At 40.6% G+C, this 24,343-nt stretch overlaps 1 protein-coding gene across 1 annotated transcript in view; it reads right to left on the bottom strand.

The window, feature by feature from the left end:
- DSG2 (desmoglein 2) overlaps positions 1 to 22,427 on the bottom strand; it is a 37,447-nt gene extending 15,020 nt beyond the window's left edge. The window contains exons 1-9 of the mRNA XM_045527518.1: positions 22,304 to 22,427; positions 7,664 to 7,699; positions 7,117 to 7,251; positions 5,778 to 5,939; positions 5,492 to 5,636; positions 4,482 to 4,648; positions 2,302 to 2,439; positions 2,000 to 2,185; positions 537 to 802 (exon numbers count right to left, since the gene is read on the bottom strand). Of these exons, the coding sequence (XP_045383474.1) occupies positions 537 to 802; positions 2,000 to 2,185; positions 2,302 to 2,439; positions 4,482 to 4,648; positions 5,492 to 5,636; positions 5,778 to 5,939; positions 7,117 to 7,251; positions 7,664 to 7,699; positions 22,304 to 22,348 (1,280 nt within the window). The 5' untranslated portion in view covers positions 22,349 to 22,427. The remainder of the gene's footprint in view (positions 1 to 536; positions 803 to 1,999; positions 2,186 to 2,301; positions 2,440 to 4,481; positions 4,649 to 5,491; positions 5,637 to 5,777; positions 5,940 to 7,116; positions 7,252 to 7,663; positions 7,700 to 22,303) is intronic.
- Positions 22,428 to 24,343: the final 1,916 nt, after the last annotated feature.

Here is a 24,343-nt window from a genome sequence, read left to right as displayed (position 1 = left end):
CACGATGATCAAGAGAAACATTATAAAAGGTTCACCAATCTCTGAAACAAATAGCATGGTTTACATGAAGATTAATTCCAAAGATGTATGTGTTAAAAAAAACTGGTTTCCCCATATTAAACTACATTATGCAACTATTTCTCTGAACCAAACTTGGGTAAAGCAAAACTTGTTGTAAATGTTATCTGCTACATTCTTATTCTCCAATACTCTTTTAGGAATTAAGATAGACTTTTAGTAAGTTACTTTCTGAGCTTTTCCTTTGTTGCTTTTTAACTTTTTTCTAGCCAGAACTGTTTCCACAGTCAGTAACCCAGCCTCATGCTCACATACGTGGCCAAGGAAAGAGGATTCTGGTAAAAAGTCCTCCTGGTCTCTCAGTTACAGGCACAACTTTGGGAAATTTAATCTATAGACCTTTGGGGAACTATAATGCTGGAGTGTGAAGGAATGAAGTGTCCAAATTTCATTATGATTTTTGGGAATAGGCATTTGAAATAATTTACGATGAGGAAATGTGTTCATAACTCTCTTACTTTACGTGGGCTAGTTGTCCGGTGTCTTCATCAAAAGCTTGAAATTTTCCAATGACTTGGCCTCGCCTTGATCTATCCGTGCTCTCGCTAGCATGGACGGAGATTGTGCTGCTTTTAAAATTAATGCCTTCTTTCACGTTTTTCACTTTCACTTTGATGGGAATGGATGTAGGCTTGTATTTATTCCTAATTGACTTGTGAAAAGCTGCTTTATTAGTGACAATGATACTGAAGTCAAGATTCTTCATTTCTTCATAATCTACTTCCTAGAAAGGCAAAGTCAAAAGGAATTCTTTAAAATGAAAAAACATCTGGAACACACAGAACACACACATGTGGTTTTAATGTTAGATATAATAATTTAACACAGTACAGCAGCACTGAGCATTCCAACTCTTATATCGATACCAACCAATTAAAAATTCTCTGTCAATGTGGATATTCATGAATGTTAAGGATGTCTAGGAAGTATTCCCAATTTATTTTTCTAAAGGTCAAAATCATTTTTAAAACTATATTCTTAAAATATCATTTAATATATATTTTACTTGTAACAATCTGAAGTGATTTTTCTAATGAAAAAATTACTGGACATTCAATATAAATTAATATTCCTTAAAATGTATTCCATGAGTTCATTTTGTTGAAAAGATATCTCTGCTACCTCTGTCCCCCTAATACAGATTTACACTGCACATTAGCATATTAAAAATTGAGAACTCTGGAGTAAAGAAAAAAAAAAAACAGAAATTTTTTCAAATTTATTTAAACAAAAAACTAACACTCTCTCTCTCTCTCTCTCTCTCTCTATCTATTTAGACAGAATCTCACTCTGTTGCCCGGGCTAGAGTGCCGTGGCATCAGCCTAGTTCACAGTAACCTCCAACTCCTGGGCTCAAGCGATCCTACTGCCTCAGCCTCCCGAGTAGCAGCTGGGACTACAGGCATGCACCACCATGCTCGGCTAATTTTTTCTATATATTTTTAGTTGTCCAGCTAATTTCTTTCTATTTTTTTTTTTAGTAGAGACGGGGTCTTGCTCTTGCTCAGGCTGGTCTCGAACTCCTGAGCTCAAAGGATCCTCCCGCCTTGGCCTCCCAGAGTGCTGGGATTACAGGCGTGAGCCACTGCGCTCAGGCCTCCCCTTCTTTTTAGTTTATCTATTAGTATCTGGTTTGCTGTTAATTCCACAAAAGATTAGCCTGCAAGACCAGAAATGTGCGAAGCAATAACCATGCTGGTATCATGCTGTCTGGCTGGGACTAGAGTCCTCAGATCTGAATTTGAACTGTAGTGTGACAACTTCCAAACCACAGAACTTGGGCAAATAGAGACGGTTCCTGTCTCAAACAATTGTGGTGCCGGTTGAGTTTGTAAAGCACTTGTCTTTGAGGCTCAAAATGTATTAGATTCCTCTCCAGTACCAACTTGTCCCACCCCAGTTTGGAACACTCAGTACTTACCTTAATAAGAGTCAAAATTCCTTCATTAGTTTGAGCATCTGTTTCTATGTGGAAATAACCCCCTTCATTTCCAGATGCAAATGTAAAATTTGCTAACCAATTATCAGAGCCGACTTCATCCGCATCAAACACTTTTATGCGCATAACTTCAACATTGACTTGATTTTCTTCAACCAGCCCTTCCAGCTGCAAAACACGAACACAGGATTTTTATTTTAATGTAATACAAACTTAAGTGACATATTTTTAGTTATTAAGAGAATTAAAATATAAATAGATACAATTATTAAAATAATAGTTACCATTTTACTTTCCACTACTGGTATGTTGTCATTGACATCCAAAATGCGAATCTGAACTTGAGCTTGTTTTGCTGGTTTATCTGTTACTTGTCCATTGCCATCTCTTGCTTCTACTGTCAAAGAATAGCTGCCGTGTTCCTGCAGGGCAATGAAAAATGAACGCCAAGTGGCATCAAAATGAATTGCTCCCTAATTTGTCTTTCTGGTTTTAGAATACTTTATCATTAGGAAATGTACCACAGGATATTTTATTTTTAAGTTTCACGATCTACTGTTACTTGTGTAAAGATTCTATTTATTTATACGTAGAGCTTTTGTAGAAGGACATAAAAACCTAGGGGAGTTGTTGATAGTCAAATTCTTAAATATGTCATTGGTGATATTATTAGGAGATAATCTGTACAAAGGAGCACTGTTCAAAATGCAGTTTATGCTACACTGGAATTGATGGCTGGACTGGAGGAGTTGGTTCTTTCTACCCCATACTTCACTCTCAGCTAGGAAAACCTGGTCTCAAAAAACTTGGTGAACTGAATTCCCAAGAGAGATGATTCTTAGAGAATGTGTCCTGGAGAACAATGTCTCAGATTTCACTCAAAAGTGAACTCCTCTCTTCCAGGTGGTCCCCTTACTATGGCTCTGTTCAGCCAGTGCCAGTCCTGTGTGGGGCAGAACCACTCAGTGAACAACAGCACAACAGGGGCTCTGGAGCCAGCTGCCTGGGTTCCAATTCTGGCTTTGTCACTTACAAGCTGTGTTAGACATGCACTTAATTCCTTTGATCTTCAGGTTCTTTATGTGTAAAATGGGGATAATAAGTGGATCTGCCTCACAGGGTTTCTACATGGATTAAATGGGTTAATCCATATAAAGGGCTTAGAACAACACCTGGCACGTGGTAAATGCCAAGTATCAGCCATTATTATTGGCTGAACTTTCCATACTTCAGAGATAGCAGCTTGTTAAAAATCAACACTACTAATGCAAAGTAATACTTTTTCATTCTAGTATTATGTGAAAAGGCGTAGAGTAGATTTTAGATATAATCATGTTCTTTAATTTTACAAAAGTCCCAACAGAAATGGGCACAATCCTTCCCATTTGGGCAGAGTTAAATCGTTTTTACAAGTAATACTAAATACAATGCACTTGGATGATGATTTACATTTGATGATGACACAGTGTTCTTAGGATCATCATTTCACTCTTGTACAAAATTAAAATCTTCATGTGTGTAGCATTTAAAAAATCTTCTCTCTCCCTTTTATTTAAAATTTTCCCTTTGAGTTACAAATAAAATGAAATGTTTATGAGAATAGCCTTTCTAGAAAACCTAATCAAATCTTCCTTCCAATTTGGGATTTACAATAATTCTTTCCTTTACAAATGTTTTTACTCTCTAAAACTCCTGTTTCCACTCGCCATCTTCACCCTTGTGTGTATAGTAGCAGTGGAAAAACTCTTGAAGTTTCATTAAAGAACCCCAAACTGAGGAATGTTGCTTTAGGACTCTCTAGTAAACACAATCCTGACTGGGGAGGCACTAGAACAATGCTGTTTTTATGTAATTTTTTTTTTTTTTTTTGCTTTGAGACAGGGTCTCGCTCTGTTGTCTAGGCTGGAGTACAGTGGCGTCATCATAACTCACTGTAGCCTCAAACTCCTGGGCTCAAGAGATCCTCCTGCCTTGGCTTCCTAAAGTGCTGGGATTACAGGCGTCAGTCACCACACCCAGCCTGTGTAATTTTAAATCCTCTAATAGCCACATTTTAAAAAAGAAACAGGTAATATTAATTTTAAACACATATATTTTATTTAACCCATGATATCCAAAATATTATCATCTCAACATGTAGTCAACATAAATAATATTAAAGTGTTATTTTGAATTCTTTTTTTCATACTAAGTCTTCCAAATCTGGGGCATATTTTACACATCTCAACATGCACGTGGTGCATGTCAATTTGGACCAGTTACATTTCAAGTGCTCAACAGCCACATGTGGCTAATGGCTATTATTCTGGACAGCACATCCCTAAAAAGAGGATAATTCTACGAGTTATCCGATGAGTGAGGAATGCAGAACAAAATAAGAAAATCAGAAAAGAATAACAGAGAAGAGAAACTGGAAAGAATAGTAGAGAGTTTAAAAGACAGGTAACAAAAAATATTAATTTACCTCTCTGTCCAAGGTAATACTGGTTGTGTATATCTCTCCTGTATCTTTATTTAGGTAGAACACTGGAGGATAAGCTGGTTCCTGAGACACAATTCTATAGGAAATCTTAGAATTCATAGTATTGGGCTCATCGGCGTCTGTTGCATTGATTTTCATCACAAGTGTATCTGGCATTAGAAATAAAGGCGCCCAAGATGAAAGTCAACTTTAAGTATACCTACATATGTTATTATTTTATTAATAATTTTAGCTTGCTCCAAAAAAGGATTTCAAGTGCTTATCAAAATCACATGCATTTTACCATGATAAAAAATTCAACCAGATGAGGAAGTAAAAGTGAATGGTATACAGGAGCAGGAAAAACAAGATGAGGGCAAGGCCAAGCTTAGGGTGAAGTCCTGAGAAATTGCTATAGGAGGCCCATAAATTTGTCTGTAATAGTACTAGTGCCAACACAAAGAAAGAAACATGAGCAGATACATGATTCTGATATTTAAGATACAAACAAATGAAGAGAAGCATAATTATTCTTTATATTATCATTGAAATCTCTCCCTTGAGTCCTAATATAGAGTATTGCACTGAACAATGTTGTCAATAAATCTTACCTTAAAAACAATATAAATCAGAGGTCAGTAAACTACAGTCAGAGGCCCACACCTGGCCAGCCACCTGCTCTTGTAAATAAAGTTTTATTGGAACACAGCCAGGCTTACTTGTTTATATACTATTTATGGCTGTTTTCATGCTACAGGCCAGAGTTAAATAGTTGCCACAGAGATCTTATCTGTTACAACGATCTACCATATCTGTTCTGAGGATAAAAAAGATGGCATGTAAAGTCCTTTGAACTTGCAAGAAAAGCAGTTCTGAACCTACAGCAATAGGCTTATTATTTGTCCTGTGAGTAATACTCAACTTCCATTAAGATGTGGGATTTAGTGTTCATTTATACAGTGGGGATAAAATGACCTTGGGTGTTTATTCATAAATAAATAATAGACTCTTACGTGCTGCACTCAGCTCTTCAACAGACCCAACAAAGACGTCTTGTGTGAACACCGGCTCATTGTCATTGATATCAAGAACTCTAACGCGTAGTTCTAGCGGTTTCTCTAGGTTTTTTCCTTTTTCATCCAAAGCATAACCTACTAACTGAAATCATGACATAAATAATAAATAAGATTAGATTTAAGCTTATGTAATTGAATTACCATACTATTAAAAAATCATAAAACATATCATACCTATTACCAAAGAAAAACTATAAACTAAGAAATATAAAACCATTCTTACCAGAAAAAATGGTGTTTCTTCTCGATCAAGGATGCTGGTAACATTCAATTCTCCGGTGTCTTTATTAAACACAAATACACCAAAAGGCGGCTCTGTAATCCCTTTTCCAGTGTATCTGTATGTAACTTTTATTCCTCTTTCTTCTGCAATATCAGAGTGTATCTAACATAAAAATAACAGGAATGTTTCAGGTTGAACTCTCTATAATTTACTCCTCTTGATCTCAGCCAAAAGGCTGAGAAGTGATTCTCTATAGTTACAGGTAAATATTTTTAATGGACAATTTCCCTTGAAGCTGTCAGGATGTTGATAGGGAGAGACAGCTTAGCACAAGGGCTCACGAGCACATGTGGGAGTATCAGAGAACCTGGGTTTTTATCCCGCCTTAGCCATGCACTAGTTACATAATACTCAGTCAGTTAGTTAACCTTTCTGGGCCTCAGTTTCCTTATCTGTAAAATGGAGAAGATAATACTGCTTTACCTGTTAGCGTTGCTGTGAAATTAAGATATAGCTGGGGTACATTTGGTGGAAGGGAGTAGGTTTTAAATTTAACATATCAGGTAAGAAACACAGAGTGAAAATCACCTTCATAAATCCATCCAATGGTCTGGAAAGTATGAATAGGGCTTCTTTCCACAGAAGGATTAAAATAATCAAGTGCCTTCTCTGCTTGGAAGGCTTTGGCAAATTAATAATGTTTTCAACCTGCTGGGTCTTCTCTTCTGCAGGTATCCTCTTTATCCTCCATACACAATTTGACTCATGTCTCTAATTCTTCACTAGTAAATGTTTCTCTGTGGCCCCTGTTGGTTCCTTCATTTCTTCCTTCGGACGTCACTGAAACCATCACTACCTACCTGCCTCGTTGGTTCTCACTTCAGAATTAGTTACACATTCTTCCCATTGGTTTCCCAACAACAGGCATAAATCAGGACTATCCCGAGCAAATGAGGACACACAATCACCCTATTTATTAGCTATCACTTCAGTTTGAAAATGGTATTTTATGACAATATCCTGTTTTGAGCATTGTAACACTGTGTTAAACAAAGATTACAGTAGTACCAGATCCCCTGACTCTTGGTTGAACCCAAACTCAAAGTTACATATATTTTCTGCCAATGATGCTACGTCTTCTAGAATGGGAAAGAGGATCTTAAAGTTGGCACTTTCTGCCAAAAGGTAAGCTCTGCTAATTTTCAAATGCATCCTGAATATTTAAAAATTTAGTAAATACAATACATAATTTTCCTTAACTTTTATAGTAAACATAAAAGTCCTTTCACACCGTATTTTAATCACATGCATATATTTCATATTCCTCTTTGGAAGATACCTTGGCAATTGGATTCTTTTTGGACAGATCTTCTCCCTCCCGAAGAGCCACCGGGGCGGTGATCCAGGCCCGCTTTTGCCGCACTAGGTGAGTACGTTTAGTAAGTAACTTATTTTCATTTCTTGTGTTTAAGGCCTACAACAACAAAACATTGTCCCAAAAATTATTGTGTGTCATAAATATAAAACATTAGTATTCACTGATAACAGCCTGATGAATATCTTTTCTGATCTTACGACCATACAGGTGCACATATATATATATACATATCTTGTTCTGTCTGCTCCTTGATTTTTCATTCAGCACCTCATCACAGACATTCTTTCCTATACTCTAAATTGTTTTAACATTCCCCTATTGGTGAATATTTATTGTCAAAAATGCTGCATGGAACATCCATGGATATATTCCTCTGCACTTGTTTGAATGGGAACAGCTGGGTCCTAGGCAATGTGTGTTTTTAATCTGGTAAAGCACAGCCAATCTGTCCACCACGAAATTAAGCTTCTGAGTCCAAATTATAGAAATAATCCCCTTGGTTCCTTACCTCAAAGTGAAGTCCATCTCCAAAGTTAAAGCAGATCTGTAAAATAAAATTATTTGATACTTAATACAATTTATTACACAATTCAGTTGAAAATCATTGTTAATGGATAACCTCCCACCTTGAATATTATAGACATTAAAACAAAACAAAACAAAACAAAACAAAAACGTTCAACCACCACTATCCTTTGTCAAAAGGAAACAAATTTTAATTTTCCTCTTTGCCTTTCCCCAAAGACCAGGGCCAGAGGAGAAATCTGCATTCTCCTTGATCCACACTGCCTCTTCCAGAAAACAACTAATATTTTAAAAACAAACAAAATAATCTGCCTGTGAAATCCTAGCCATTCCTCAAACCTTTTCTCCTCACTCTATGGTTTTATCTTGTGTTGTCCAGAGCCCATTTCCGCTTTCCTGCCAAGCTAATTCTCACCATCCCTATGGGTTACACACGTATGACCGCCCATGCTTTGACTTCTTGGTTCCACCCACGCTTCTCTTTGGTTCTTTACAGGCACTGTCACACGTTGGACTTCATCATTACACAGCACTGTTCTAACAGTCACGTGTATTCTAAAATCTGCCCCATAAACTCCTGTCCTGCTTTTTGAATTTTGCTGCACTTTCTTTATAGTCCATGAATCTCCTTATTCATTACAGTCTCAGCGGTGGGCACAAGACATTTTGTCACTCTTGATTGATTGCTAATATCTTGAAGGCAGAGAGTCACATTTTATTTCATTAATGCATTTATTTTAATATTAAAAAAATTTTAAACCATGTACAAAAGCAGGGTGAACAGTACAATGAACACCACATAGTTAACATTCAGTTTCAACAATTATTTTAAAATAATTTTTAAATTTATCTAAATTTAAGTACACATTTCTTTTAAAATAAATTTTTTATTTAGGAATAATTTGATTTACACAAATGTTGCAAAGATAGTACCAAGAGTTCCCTTACCCATTTTTTTTCTTTTGTTAACATCTTAAATAACTATGGTACATTTTGCCGAAATTAAGAAATTAATATTGATACATTTAATGTATTGTTAACTAAACTCAACTTCATTCAGATTTTACCATTTTTCCCCATTAATGTTCCAATCTAGGATCCCACATTTCATTTAGTTATCATATTTCCTTAGTATCCTCTGCAATTTCTCAGTCCTTCCTCGTTTTCATGACCTTGACAGTATGGAAGAATACTGGCTAAGTCCCCTGCACGATGCCCTGCAATTTGAGTTTAGCTGTTGTTTTTCTCATGATCAGACCAAGGCTATGTATTTTTGGAAGGAATATGGCAGAGGTGAAGTGCCCTTTTGTCACATCCTATCAGGGAGTGTATGATACCCACATGGCATCATAGGCTGAGGTAGTGTTTGCAAAATTTCCCCACTATAAAGTTACCATTTCCCCCTCTCTCCACTCTATTTTTTGGAAGTAAGTCACTAAGTCTAGCCCATCCTCAAGGTAGAGGGGAGTGGGAGGAGATTCTGCCAGAGAAGTTGCTTCATTGAGTTTCCTCATCTATAACGTGAGAATAATGCTGTGACAGATATTTTCAATGGTATAGCTAATTGCCACTTTCTCTCATCTTCAGTGTTCACAGACTCTATTTTGCACAATCAGGTAGACCCTGCCCAGCCACTATTCATGAACCAATAATGATTGGTCTATGAAACAGCATGGTATATATCCTCATTCACATTGACAGTGGCTGGCTTAGGTATAAATGTGTGAGAGAATTTTGGTCAATGAGATATCTGGAAACCCTGGAAAGATTCCCCTCACTGAACAGAAAAGAAGTGTATGCACACCCCTGCCCCTTTTTAAATGACTCTGGAGATGGTGGAACAAGGATGAGACATTTGGACTGGTTATAGCCATCTTATGACCTTGTGGTGTAAACTAACAAAATGGTAGAGAAGCCAAAATGAAACTTTAACCCCTTTAAGTGACAGAATCAGTCAAATGTGGAGCCACTTGACATCTTTTCTTATGAGATATTATTGTTTTTCCTTAACCTACTTTTAGTTGGGTTTTGTTACTTGCATCTGAAAGCAACCTACCTGATACACCCATTTTGCAGGGTTGTTGTGCAAATTAAATACATGAACTGTAACTACTATAGTGACTGGCACTCAATAGATAAAATTTTGTTTGGTATTTCCTCAGTTCTGTTTTGCCTGTTCTTCGTCTTAAGATTTCTGCAATTTGGCCGGGCGCGGTGGCTCACGCCTGTAATCCTAGCACTCTGGGAGGCCGAGGCGGGTGGATCGCTCGAGGTCAGGAGTTCGAGACCACCCTGAGCAAGAGCGAGACCCCATCTCTACTAAAAATAGAAAGAAATTAGCTGGACAACTAAAATATATATAGAAAAAATTAGCCGGGCATGGTGGTGCATGCCTGTAGTTCCAGCTACTCGGGAGGCTGAGGCAGTAGGATCGCTTAAGCCCAGGAGTTTGAGGTTGCTGTGAGCTAGGCTGATGCCACGGCACTCACTCTAGCCAGGGCAACAAAGCGACACTCTGTCTCAAAAAAAAAAAAAAAAAAAAAAAAAGATTTCTGCAATTTGGATTTATTCATACCCTCAATATTCTGAGCTTCTGTGATAAATAATAGAGTGCTCTTACCCTGTTGGATTCTTACATATTGGGGAGACAGACAAAAGCAGGTTGCAATAAGAGCTATAAAGAAAATTAAAGCGGAGCCAGGATGGTAGAGAGTGATTTAGGACTATGGGGGACTCTCAGCAAGGGGTGCACCTGTGCAGAGACCTGAGTGGAATGAGCAAGCAAGTCAGGCAGAGGCCTGCAGAAGGAACAGCCTGGCTATGAGGCGGGAAGGATACTGGCACTATCAAGGTTGGTGTGGCTCGAGGGGTGAATCAGTGAAGATGATATCAGAGGGAAAGTCCAGTACCTGGTCATGGAGAGGACTTTGGATTTTATCTGGTGTAAGAGGAAGTCGCTGGAAACTTTTAAGCTTGGAAGTGATACAAACTAATTTATGTTTGAAAAAGCTCCCTCTGGCTTCCATATGGAGAACAGACCTTAAGGGGGCAAGAACAAATGTGTGGAGACCAGGCAGTAGTCACTGTGTTATTGCAGTAGTCCAGGCAATACATAACTCTCGCTTGCACCCTGGGGGTTGCAGTAAAGATGACAGCATTGGACACCCTTAGTGTATATTTTGAAGGCAGAGGCAACAGAACCTGTGGATGAAATGAATGAGGGAAAGAGTAGTCAAGATGACCCTTAGAATTCTGACCTGAGTACCTGGGTGAGTGAAGGCACTGTTTCCTGAAAAAGGTGGGGGAGGGATAATCTGGGGGTGGGGCAGGAAAGGGGGGTGGTGTGGAGGGAGGGGTGAGACGGGAGGCAAGAGCTGTTTTTATGTGTTCTGCGTGAATGGCCTATTGGATATAAGAGTTTGGAGTTCAGAAAATAGGTTGTACCTGGAGATAACATTTGGGAGTCATCAGTGGGTTTTAGCAAGGGAACTGGGATGCATATTAGAGGCTCTCTACATCTTTAATGTAGTGTTTCTTTTTTCTCTCCAAAAGCTGTTATTCAATTGACGTGTATCTAAGGAGCCTGGGTAAAACTGGCAAAGCTACTCTATGCTGTTAGAAGTCAGGACAGCGGCCACCTACGGGGGTGGTGGGGACTAAAGGGTGTTTCTTGATCTGGTTGCTGGTGACATGACAGTTTCAGTTTGTGAAGATTCAGTGCACTCGTGATATGTGTAATTTTCCATATGTATGTTAAACTAAAAAGTTAAAAAAACGTTCATCTTAAAATTAAGGATGTCTTGGAATCTAAGTAACACAGTTCTGCTATTTGCATTTTTACATCACCTATTGCAGTAGCCTGTTTTTAATAAGGAATGATGGCAGGAGCAGGGCAAAATCGCCCCCAGTTGAGAACCACTGGTCTAAAGAGTGCGTTCTGTGAACGACAGAGTCCTGTGGAAACATATCCAAATTATTTACTGCAGAAAAGAGTAAAGATGGCAACCATTTCCTCAGTCAAATAAACAGTGCCACAGGTGACAAAGTGTTGGTGCAATTCTCTTGGGCTTCTTTGGTACAATGAATGTGGAGCAAATGTTTCAGTCCACCACTCCCAGTGGTGGGAGGAATGTCTCCAGACATTTTTGGGTCTCAAACCAGGGTTGAGGTGGGGGATACGGGCAGAGATGAGCGCTACTGGCACCTAGCAGGTAGAGACCAGAGATGTTGCCAACATCCTACCATGCACAGGACAGCCCCTACAACTAAGCATTATCTGGCTCCAAATGGCAAAGTGCTGAGGTTAAGAAACCTTGACCACATTTCTCTGATTGGAAACTACTGTAATAACCAGGGTCAGGACGGTTGTGCAAGTTCCAGAAGACCATGGAGATTATGCACATTTCCCAATTGGTAGTATACACAGGCGACACTCTCCGCCTGGAGTCCTCCACTCCCACTCCCTGGCACTTCCCTTAGGACATGTCTACTCTGTAAGATTAAGTGATCCCCTACGGGGATGTTGTAAAGGCATTTCAAACATTGGAAGGGTGTCTGGACAAGATGAGCGTTATAGTTTTTCCCAAACACTAAACCTATGACTCCTTTTTTCTCACCAGGAACTTGGTGACAGAAAAATGTCATGTGCAACATGCCTTTGAGACTGAAGGGGAAAAGTAAGCTGCTAGTTCTTGTATTCAAAGAAGCAGTGTTTTCAGATGAACCAGAAGACTCCTTCAAAAGCTTTTCCAATTTACTGAACATTAAAAAAATTTTTTTTTCTTTCATTTCTACCATTGGATCTTGTGCATCTTGTAAAAACTGGACTTCCTGGCAACTGGCAAGAAAAAGAGGTTTTTTTTTTTTTTGGCAGAGGCATGAGGGAATGAGGGAAGGTCAAACATCACTGCAAAAATACAATACACTCTTTGTTCTTAAGGTCAGCACTTTTACAAAGGACTTCCTCTTCTGAAGTCCCCTTGATGAGTTTAAACAAGAAGAATCCAGGAGGACTCCTGACTCACTGGCTGGCAGTCCCTCCTGGCCGGCAGGTTCCCTATCAGAAGAAGTCTTCCCTCTAAAGCACACGATCTAGAAGCTTTCTTCTGTGGTTCTATGATTGTACGGGGAGGTGACCCCTTAAACTACATTATCTCAGACTAATAAGAGTGTTATTACAGATGGGACGTAGAGGAAGACCAAGCAGTTTAAAATACTGTTTCAACTTTGAGGCATATAATGCTTATAATTTCCACTCAGTCAGAAGTAACTCTGTAGAAGAGGTAAGCAGTGCGGTCATGGACCACCTTCAGGAACCAAACAGAGATGCTGCAGTACTTGCCGGTTGGTCTTTAAACTCACGCCCACTTCAGGGCCCTTAGATTAATATAACACTTGCATTATTTCCCTGTCTTAAACATCCTTCTGGCCAGGCAAAATGTTTTTAAATTCTTTGTTTCTCCCTTTTTTTTTACTGTACAGAAGGCCAAATCAGACACTGCCCTGAGGGTCCTCGGCTCACCCCCAATCCTTTCTTAAAGTGTTTGCAGCTTTGGCTGAAATAATCCAGAGGAAATAAAATGAGATAACATAAAGGCCATAGTGCCATTTGTTTATTTCCTTGGGTCACAAATCCTGGTTTTTCTATTTGTATCAGCAAAGCAGGAGGTCCTGTCCCCTTAGTAGCCTCTGTAGCCACAGAGACGGTTTTGGCAGGATCTCTGTAGTTGTAGAAACTTACACATTCAGAAGAGTTCAGGTGAGCCAGTGCAGTGAGGGTCGACCAATGATTTTGGTGCACTGCTCTGATAAATCTGAGGTAGGCCAGGTTTACGTTACATTTTCACCTACCACAGTCTTTTCTTGTTAGTCTTACTTTGGGGAAGGGGGAAGAAAAGGTAGTCCTTACAAAATTTCTTATTTTGTGGTTAAACATCCTAACTTACTACTAAGAAAATCCCAACTTAAAAATTCAACTTAAAAATGGCCCAGACACTTATATATATTCTTAGAGCAGCCTCACTGGACTGCTGATTTAAATATATAATTATATTTTCATAGTTTCTAATTTAAAAAAAGCAATAACCAAGAAAGGCAATATTTTGAACTCTACTTTTTAAGTTTTAAACTCTGAATTGGAATTTTAGATAGTAAATATATTAAGTCTGACGGTAAAGTACATACTTTATCATAACATTTCACCTGCTCCTCAGACGTTCCAGCTAATCTTAATGTAACAAATATGATTTTAGGTGAGTCACATGGAAGTTAGCTACAAAAAGGAAGACATTTCCTTTGCAAATGTTTTATTGAGTCACAGAATTTTCAAGTATGGATTCAGCAATACTAGGCTACACTCGACTTGTTAGATCATGCCGTGAATTCTTATTTCAGGTAAAATTCTGTATATTCATGGACAGCTCCTATTTTTTTCCTTGGTATAGACAAACTGAAGGCCCAGAAAAGTCAACACTATTTTATTCAGTGTCAATTGTCAATTCCCTTGGCCCCTAAACTATTAAAAAAAAAAAAAATCAGAGTTGCTAACAAATAAAGTAGGCTTTTTAATATTTAATCTTTTCTACTTCAATTATTTTCTAATCGGTATGTTAACAGCGGTTCTCAAACTTGCGTGGCATCAGAATTGCCGTGATAAAACACAAATTACTGAGCCCCACCCTAGATTTGCTGATTCAGTAGGTTTGGGGTGAGGTCCAAGAATTTGTATTTCTAACAATTTTCCTGGTGATGCCGATGTTGCTTGGTCCTGGGATCACACTTCTGAAAACCAGTGTAAAAATCACACATTATCAAGGGAAAGGGAAGAAGAAGAGAGCCTGGATAATTTACGAACTGGATAATGAGCCCTTAATTACAGAGAGACGTGTGAAAAGACATATTCTAAATCAGGAAACACGGTAACTGTGAGTTATTCCCACCACAAAAAGATTTTTCACTTTACTAAATATTAATCAACTATAATAGGATTACTTTAAATAATGTTTCCCCCTGGTTTAAATCTCTTCTTCTAGTTGAAGCTTTACTGATCCTGAGCATTTGTTGTTTTAAAAATATTTTACCATTTTATTGGTATGGGTTTTCTGTAACTGCCACAAATGCTTTTAGAATCGGGCAAAAATATAAGTAGATCTGTATACTACATCTCACATAACTTGATAGACAAAAATTGGAGGCTATTTCCACTTTTTTGCTGGAATGTATTTCTGACAAGTACACTAAAAAAATAAAATGAAGAAAAACATGTTTTTTTTTACTGAGATGTTTAAGAAAACCAAGAGCATCAGATTGTCCTTTTTCACCATTAGGTGGCACTGGGCTGTCAGGAAGGCAAACTTCAGGAACCACCAGCTGACTTCAAGCTCCAAAGTGAAAATAGCCATTTTCAATTGGCCTCAAATAATTGAACAAGCAAACTGAAAACAGTAAAAATCAAGAGATTTAGAAAGCTGTATGGGTACTTTTGCAGGACTGTATCTGGAAAATTAGGTAAATCTTAATTTACATTTCTTCTTTTTTCCTTTCTAGAATGATTCTAACTTGCCATGAAACTGAACCAATCAACTACCTGGTTCCAGAAGTTCAGACCTTACCGATGACTGTGACAAACTGCTGTAAGGGGGACTCACGGCGATGCCTCTAGATTGACAGGTACCTGGTGTCAGGTGAACTTGGATTCTGTTCAATTTTGCCCATTATTAACTTTCACTAAATCCAGTGACTGGATACTCAAAAAATATCAGGTTCTTTCCCCCACATTCCTCTTTCCCCCACTGTAAGCTCCATGATTGTGGGGGACAGTTCGCGGCCACCTTGGAAGAGTGTTGGGCGTATATAGTGGAAGTGCAATTTGTGATTGCTCAATGTATAAAAGTTAAATGAAAATTTACTGCTCAGCCTATCTGGGCATTAAATATTTCTCTTAAATACATGAAATTCAGATTACTATTCCAGTTTTTCCAAACACAGATCTTAATACTTTAACTCATATTTCTAAAGAATACTTCTGTGTCTAAGGCATGTAGCTAGTTTATAGACAAAAGATACAAAGATCCTGCTCTGAAGATGCCTACAGTTTAGTAGGAGACGTAAAGTGTCCATAAATTACTATAATACTAAGCAGATACTGTATTCCCAGGAAGAAAATTACTATGAGGTGGTAAACCTTATTTATGTAACTGACAGCTATAATAATAGTTCTGGGGAACTCAGAAAAATCAGAAATAACTTCCTCCTGGGGAAATCATGAGAGGTTTAGGGAGGAGATGGCAATGGGCTTGGGCTTGGGCTTGGGCCTGGCTTTGGAGAGGGAGCAGAATCTGTATCTGTGCAGGCAGGAGGAGGAAGGAGGAGGCACCGGTCAGAGTCAGCCTGTGCCGGAACACGGAGCTCTGAGGGCCAAGAACGAGAAGTCGTGCCATTTGCACTCAGACTACATGACGGCAGCAAGTAGAAAATAAGGACAGAAAGTTGTGCTGAGGATCTTCACTGGTCTCCCAAGGAGTGGAGAGTCATTGTCAGGTTCTGATCAGGGAGACTATGACTTTAATGCTTCTGGAAGATTTTCTGTGCAAGATAAAAGGCAGGAGACAGTTTGAAGATTACAGTACAAAGCCAGGGACATGTACCGAGGACCAGCATCAGGGGAATGGCAATGAGATAGATGGGTGGGGCAGAGTCTTTAGGGGGACAAAGCTCATCCTTGGCAATGCCCTGTATGTGGGCGGTAGGGAAGGAATCAGAGGGTGCAAAAGTTTTAAGCATGAGTGGCTAAAAAGATGGTGGTGTCCAGAAGGATGCGGTTCCCAGGGGACAGGCTATAGAGACGTTAAGCTTAGATCCCAGGGAAATCCTTTGAGTAGGCAGGAGAGACGCTAGACAGTAGATATACCAACGCAGGGCGGCTCCCTAATGGGTGGGGGTTACATAACCAGCCCCAGGTGCGCTTCTCAGCATTCACACACACACTGTCCTGAGCGCAGCACCCCCTCGGCCACTGCTGCTGCCACCCACCCTCCTCCACTCCTCCCACTCGTGTCTGATATGTCTCCTGCCTACTTTCCCTTGTGCTTGGTCAAAAAAAGAAAGGGGGTGGTGGTGAGAACCATTGTGGGTTCCTAGAGGTAAAAGGAACCTTAGAATATTGAGGAAGCAAAGGAAGGAGCTATGTGAAAAGAGAGAAGATAAACACTGTCAATGGATGATGACGGAGCTAGGGGTCTTGTTCAGTGTCTCCATTAGCACTTCTGGGGTCTAATAAGAGTAGATCACTAAGATGAGGGAGTGGGTAAGGAAAATTTATCATTATTATTTTTATTATTTTTTTTAGTTTGCACTGTAGAGGACTTGAACTGTCTCATCTCCTCTCATCTCCATCCAAATCTGCCCTCTCATTCCCTATCAGCCAGCTGGCAACTGCCTGACTGAGGAAAACAATCACAGTAAGGTGTGATTTCGAGGTAAGACCGAGAACTAAGTTTGGCACAGGGTAGGTGCTCAATAATATTTGTTGAGTGAATGTATGTATCAAGGCTTAAACCCCAGAGCATTTGCCCTTTAAATAAAAAGAGGATAGAAATAAGTAAAATGAATCCCTAATTAGAACCTTTTACTAGTTGCCCATCACTGTTTCAATGTGGGTGCTAAAAGCACTGTGGATAGGAAAATTCTTCACAAGTGGCCAATTCTTCCTGAAGGCTCTGCAGGTTGTAGGAGGCTGGGATGTCCAGTGCTGGGCTGGTTGCTCTTTCTATAGGCTCCATGGTACTGTTTATTTCTTTACTATTACTTCTCTTATCATTGCCTGTTTGGAAGTTAGCCATTTATTTGTCACACCATTTACTAGACTGTAAGTGCTATGAAGGTAGAACATGTTTGGCTTTTTCATAGTCCCCTAGTGTCCTGCAATAAGCAGGGATTCACCAACAGTGGTCATATGTGGTTAGTTTCTTTTCCTGTGGGCATTTCTCATCTCACCATTAGACTATGATATAAATCCTGCTGTTACAGCTTTCTTCACCCTAATCACCAAGACTTGCATATGCTAAAAACTCAGTAAATTTTGTTAATAATTTGAAATTTTTAAAAAAGTACAATGTCATATATGGTATACCTCTGATACTTTAAGATTAACTAAACTGAGAAAACAATCTTTCATCATATCCAGACTGTATGTTTATCAAAGGTGTTATCAAAGCTACTGAAATTTGTGGCACACTGAAAGATGGGGGGAAAAAAAGCTATGATTAAGAAAGGCACAAATAGATCTAAAGCTCATTTATGATTTCAATTAAGGTTTCTGGTTTTTACTATACTTTGGCAGTTTTCAAAAATGCTAATCCCTGTTCAATGCGTAATTTTTTCCATATAAATATTTGTATGTTACATTCATAAACTATTTTGCAAAATTTAGACCAATAATTCTCACTCTCACACCTATCTGATAATTAGATCAACTTGAAAGTTTCTATCAGTACATAACTCAAGAATAGCCAGAGCAATCTTGATCAAAAAGAACAAAGTTAGATCTATGGCATTGCCTGACTTTAAATTATATTACAAGGCTACAGTAACCAAATAGTATGGTACTGTTATAAAAATAGACACATACAAGAAACAAACTTCTCTGAGAAGGAAAAAAGAAAAAAATAGACAAATAGATTAGTGGAACAGAATAGAAAACTCAGAAATAAAGCCACATAAATATAGCCAACTGATCTTTGACAAAGTTGATAAGAATGTACACTGGGGAAAGAACACCCTTTTCAATAAATGGTGCTGAGAAAATGGGATCATCATATGCAGAAGAATGAAACTCTACCTTACATATAAAATTCAACTCAAGATGGATTGAAGACTTGAATGTAAGACCTGAAATTATAAAAATACTAGAAGAAAACCTAGTGAAAACTCTTCTGGACATTGGTCTAGGCAAAGAACTCATGACTAAGACTCAAAAGCACAGGTAACAAAAGCAAAAATAAACAAATGGACTTAATTAAGCAGCAAAGCTTCTGCACAACAAAAAAAATAATCAAGAGTGAACAACCTACAGATTGGGAGAAAATATTTGCAAACTATACATCTGACCGGGAACTAATATCCAGAATTTACAAGAAACTCAAACAACTCAAAAAACCCCACCATTAATCCCATTAAAAAGTGGGCTAACGATAAGAATAGACATTTTTCAAAAGAAGACAAACAAATGGCAAACAAGCATTTGAAAAAATGTTCAACATCACTAATCATCAGAGAAGTGCAAATTAAAACTACAATGAAGGGCCGGGCCCGGTGGCTCACGCCTGTAATCCTAGCACTCTGGGAGGCTGAGGCGGGTGGATCGCTCGAGGTCAGGCGTTCGAGAGCAGCCTGAGCAAGAGCGAGACCCCGTCTCTACTAAAAATAGAAAGAAATTATCTGGCCAACTAAAAATATATATAGAAAAAATTAGCCGGGCATGGTGGCGCATGCCTGTAGTTCCAGCTACTTGGGAGGCTGAGGCAGTAGGATCGCTTAAGCCCAGGAGTTTGAGGTTGCTGTGAGCGAGGCTGATGCCACGGCACTCTACTAAAGCAACAAAGTGAGACTCTGTCTCAAAAAAAAAAAAAAAAAAACAAAAAAAACCCCCCCAAAACAATGAGATTTCATGTTATACCAATCAGAATGGCTATTATTAAAAAGACAAAAAATAATAGATGTTGGTGAGGATGTGGAGAAAAGGGAACTCTTATACACTGTTGGTGAGAATGTAAATTAGTACAACCTCGATGGAAAACAGTATGGAAATTTCTCAAAAAACTAAAAGCAGAACTACCATATGATCGAGCAATTCCACTTCTGGGTGGAATTCTTCTGCTTCACATCATAGACTCCCTTGCAGGCTCAGTTCTGAATGTGATTTGGGTTCAATCAGTATTTCGGTGATATCTGAAAGAAGGAAGTGAAGCAGAAGCTCGCCTGCTGTTTTTGCTGGCAAGGACAGTCGTGGATGCAGTTGGGTTTTTTGTAGCAGTCTTATTATGGCTCTAGTATCCTAGATTCGTGAGTGCCAAGAGGAAAGGTATAGACATCCATGTTGTTATGAAACCTAGCAGATGTGACATGGGTCTGGAACTAGCCACGAAAGTAGCATCCTGATCACAGCAGTTTCCACATGGTGGGAGCAGCTGTGTGGTTTCTGGTTCCTGATCCCAGGAGAGGCAGCAGCTCCCTAAATGGTTGGGTTCTGCTGGGTGGTTTTGAAGTCATTACTGACAGTTCACACTGCAGTCTTTTCTCAGTTCTTCTTACACTTATGTGGTCAACTTAATTCCCTGAAATAAATCTCTTCTTGCTTTAACTAGCTAGAGTAAATTCTGTTATCTGCAACTGACCTCCGACCCAACAGACTACAATTTATATTCCTTCCTATAAAGGACTTGTTTCCTCAGGAACTACTTCTGTCAGATGAGTTGCTTTCCATTTTTTTTTTTACCAAAAGACTACACTTCTAACTTCAAACATATTACGGGTGAAACGCTGAACTGCTCACTGTTCTTTGAGCAAAAACAAACACACTCAAATTTATATTACAAAAAGTATTACAGAAAATATATGGAATAATTCAAGAATTTTGCTCCTATTCAGATGGCAATAGTCACTATTTAAAGCAGCAGTCTATTACTGCCCAATAAAGTATCAAATTGTAAAGTAAAAGATATTCCTATTTTGTCAACCTGTTTCTCTGTGAGTGTACAAATTGGCCTGATTGCTATACCATTTGAAGATTGACGGTAATTTCTTTTCTTATATAGAGGGAATTTAATATTTAACCCTCAAAGTGAGCCAGGTGTTATGTCAGCTTGGAATACTCCTCAACCATAAAGGAGCAAGGTGAAGGAATTAGTTGCTCTGCTGTTCTGGAGGCCAAAAACAAAGCCCCAAATCATGTCTTAGAAAAATTTTATTAAAGGCTGGGTGTGGTGGCTCACATCTGTAATCCTAGCAATCTGGAAGGCCCAGAAGGGATGATTGCTTGCTTGAGGTCAGGAGTTCAAGATCAGCCTGAGCAAGAGCCAGACCCTGTCTCTACTAAAAACAAAAAAGTTAGCCAGGTGTGGTGGCACACGCCTGTAGTCCCAGCTACTTGGGAGGCTGAGGCAGGAGGATGGCTTGAGCCCAGAAGTTTGAGGTTGCAGTGAGCTATGATGACACCACTGCATTCTAGCCAGAGCAACAGAGCAAGACTCTGTCTCCAAAAAAAAAAAAAAAAAAGTTTAATTAACAAAATGAATTTGCACAGAAAGTTGCATGGGCAAAATGAAATGGATAAATAGAGCATGAAAAAGAACTGTGTGCCAAAGGTCTGGAGGTCCTAATTATTATGCTGTTCCAAATGGGAGTTCACTGAAATCTCTGGATTGGATTTAGTCACGCTTTTTTCTGCTATGCTTTATTTTATTTACATATATATGTTTTATTTTATTTCCTCTGCTGCCATACTCTGGGAAGCTCATCTTTCAGAAGTTAGAGCTTTTTATACAGTGAATGTACCTGCATTTTTAATTTTAATCATTATATAAGAAAACTGAGTATAATTTTGTGTCAAATATCTCTGAGCATATATTTGTGAAGTCTCCAGAAGGCGAACCCACGCCTATATTAGCAAGGTAACTGTCACTTTATCAAAATCCATTTAGCAAACCCCTATAAGCCAAACACATTTCTTAATCATGGTCGATCTCTTTAACAAACAGAAAAACCAACAGTTTAAAATCCAATTTGAGCACAGAAACCAAGCATAAGAAATCTAGACCCAGGGACTGAACATCTCCCCATGGTTTAAGCTCTCTTCTCTAAGAGGGTAATCTCTGAAAACCCCATGTGATGGCTCTACACTTTGGTTTTCTATAACCTTTTAACTGAAAAAGTCTTCAAACTATTACAGATGTTTAATTAACTTTACTACTAGGAATTTGTTTTAAAACATCAACTTTGAGTACTTTATTTTAAGCTAAAACTATCCTGTGGGTGATTTTAACATCTATGTAGCTTTAACAAAAAAAAGAGCTAAGCTTTATACAAATACTTAAAAAAAAAAAAAGAAACTACTTTTAGCCCATTTTTTGCACTCTAAGAATTCAGGTATTTTCCTGGTTTCCCCAGCTCACCGAGGCGCGTGGGCGGTGGCGCGCGAACCCGGGGAATCGAGGGGACCTTTAGGCACACGGGAAGGAGACACGGCTGTCGCTCCCCGCCGCCTCCATGTTTCCCTTCCAAGAAGGCTGCAGACAAAGCCCCCGATGCCCAGGAACGGCGTTCCTCGCCCCAGGGCTCACTGCACCCACGCATCACAGAGAAAGGCACCAGGGCCTAGATGTCCCGAGAAGAAAAACAGAACTTCCACAGGTTCCAACCTAGCCCCGTCGGCCCCAGCCAAGGAGACTTTCCGGAGCTCCAGGTCCGATCTCGCCGCAGCGCGCCCAGCGCTGTCCCCCCCCCCCCCCCAGGGCGCCGGGCGGGCGGGCGACTCCCCGGCGCGCGCGGGCAGGTCGTGGCGCGAGCCTGGCGCCCGCCAGAGCCCTCCCCAGCCGCCGGGCTCCGCGTCTCGGCCCCCGGCACTTACCAGGAGAAGCAGCAGGGCGCACGGGCGTCCCGGGCTCCGCGCCATCGCGCCCTGGCCTCCGGCCGCTCGCCCCGCTCCGCGCCGCCGCCGCCCCGCGTCCCCGCGAGCGCGCACCCGGCTCCTCCCGGCCCCTCCCCGCCCCGGGCCGTGATCCCCGCGCGGCCCTGCCCAGAGGCGCGGTTCCAGGTGTGGCCGCCGCGAGAAAATGGAGCCTGGGGCCCGCCCGGGCTGCTCGCAGGGAGGTGGGGATCGCCGCGGAGGGGGCAGGCGCGGAGTGGACTCCCGCCCCCGTCGCGCACGCACCTGGGACGGTGACGTCCCCGAGTTGGGACTGTGGGTGGCAGGCCCCGCCCCGCCGTTCTCTCCTACCGGATTCCGTCCTTCCCGCAGAATGGCCCTCCCGGGGCTTGGTCCGGGCTGCGCGGGCTGTGGGGCCCCGGCCCAAGGGCAAACCTTGCTCTGCGCAGCGGGGACCTGCCCGGGTCCCGCGATCGGCCCCCGCCGCTTGCTGCTGCCGAAAGGGCCCGCACTTGGTGAATGTGCGTTAGGCCGGGAGCGCAGGTGGCGCGGAGAAGACAGACTGGTGACCTGGGGACCCGCGTCCTCCCCGCACGCGGCTCCCCTCACCGCGAGGAGAGCGGAGATTTTGGAGCAGGATTTCAGGTGGCTGCCTCCGCAAAGGCTTCTCGCCTCTTCCCCACGGCCTTTGCTTCCAACAGGTTTGCAGCTTGTCTGGCTCAGGGAGAAACAATCACTGGAGGTCAAAACGGACAGTTAGTTGTTTGACCCCTTGATGGCTAGGAAAAAACTCTAAGGTGTTAAGGGGAAATATATACTCTGGCACAGGACTTACAAATTCTCTAACACAGAGCGCACTCCTAGCGACAGAAGTTCTGCTCTAAGAGTAACTAGCTGGGTGGCCTGGACTAGTGTCTCTGTGCCTCAGTTTCCAAATACAGTTCCTTCTGTGGTTCAAAGTGCATCTCTCTCCCTCCCCCAATATCTTCAACTCTTCTCTCCCCAGTTCCACTCTTGCCAATTTTCAAGATCTAGTACAATTGCCATTTTATGGTTAGTCCCTTTCTTCCCCAGTCCCCAAGGACCACTCCCACTTTGAGCTGAGAGAAATACATTCTCCACTGTTTGTTTAGGGCTTAACTGCCGCGTGAATCTTCTCAGTTATTTAGTGGCTGTGGTTAAGTTAGTAGAGAACTAAGAATCTAGGAAGTTTCCGCTTAGCTCACCGCTCTGCTCCCAGTGCTCAGCACCGTGGGAGACTCCCAGTAAACGTTGGTTACGTAGTAGAATCTGGAGGAAAGTATGTGCTTTAGTTTTCATTCCTTTCTAGATGTGGATGAGAGCACACCTTGGTGATAATTCTCATGCTGGGAAAGCTCCTAATTAAATAAGGTAGGCTTTACCAAAACACGTGCACAAATGGTCCCAGGAAACTATATGTCAGTCCTGCCTTAAATTAGTATTCTTGCAATTGAGTCCTATGGACAAGTATTTATGCCTCGTTATCAAGACTTTGGTTTCTGTTTAGTAACAAAGAAAATTGTAGCTTCCTGAATGAGAAATAACTAATGCAAATTTTATTTCTGTTGTGTTATTCATCCTCCCCTGAAGGCTATCAAGGTTGTCAGGTCCGGCCTCTTTGTGGACTGTTGTCCTGGTTCTTTGGCTCCTTGCTTGGAAGAATCCCAAGCAGACTGGTGCCGTGGAGTGATTGCAGATAGGAAGCAAGTCCACATGATCAGCTTTTATTGCAGAGAAAAAGGAGGCTATACAAAGCCATAATACGTTCCAGAGAGACGAATGGGTCAGTCTCCACGAGTGGAGAAAGACATTAAGGACTCCCAGGTGGTCCCCTTTAATTGGCCTAGTCTGGGGCAGGGCTTACAAGAGGTGTGGGATGTTACCAGATGATTGATATATATGATTGTCAGGTGTTCTGCATTTTCCTGCAGTCCCTTCCCTTGATTCTCTGTTCCTAGGAACCGCCCTCCTGGCCTGTATCTGCCACCTGCAGATTTAGTC

The sequence above is a fragment of the Lemur catta genome, chromosome 16 (genome assembly GCF_020740605.2).
Source record: "Lemur catta isolate mLemCat1 chromosome 16, mLemCat1.pri, whole genome shotgun sequence".
NCBI classification, from domain to species: domain Eukaryota; kingdom Metazoa; phylum Chordata; class Mammalia; order Primates; family Lemuridae; genus Lemur; species Lemur catta.
Note: the sequence above shows the minus strand (reverse complement) of the source record. Positions and strands in the feature narration are given on the sequence as shown.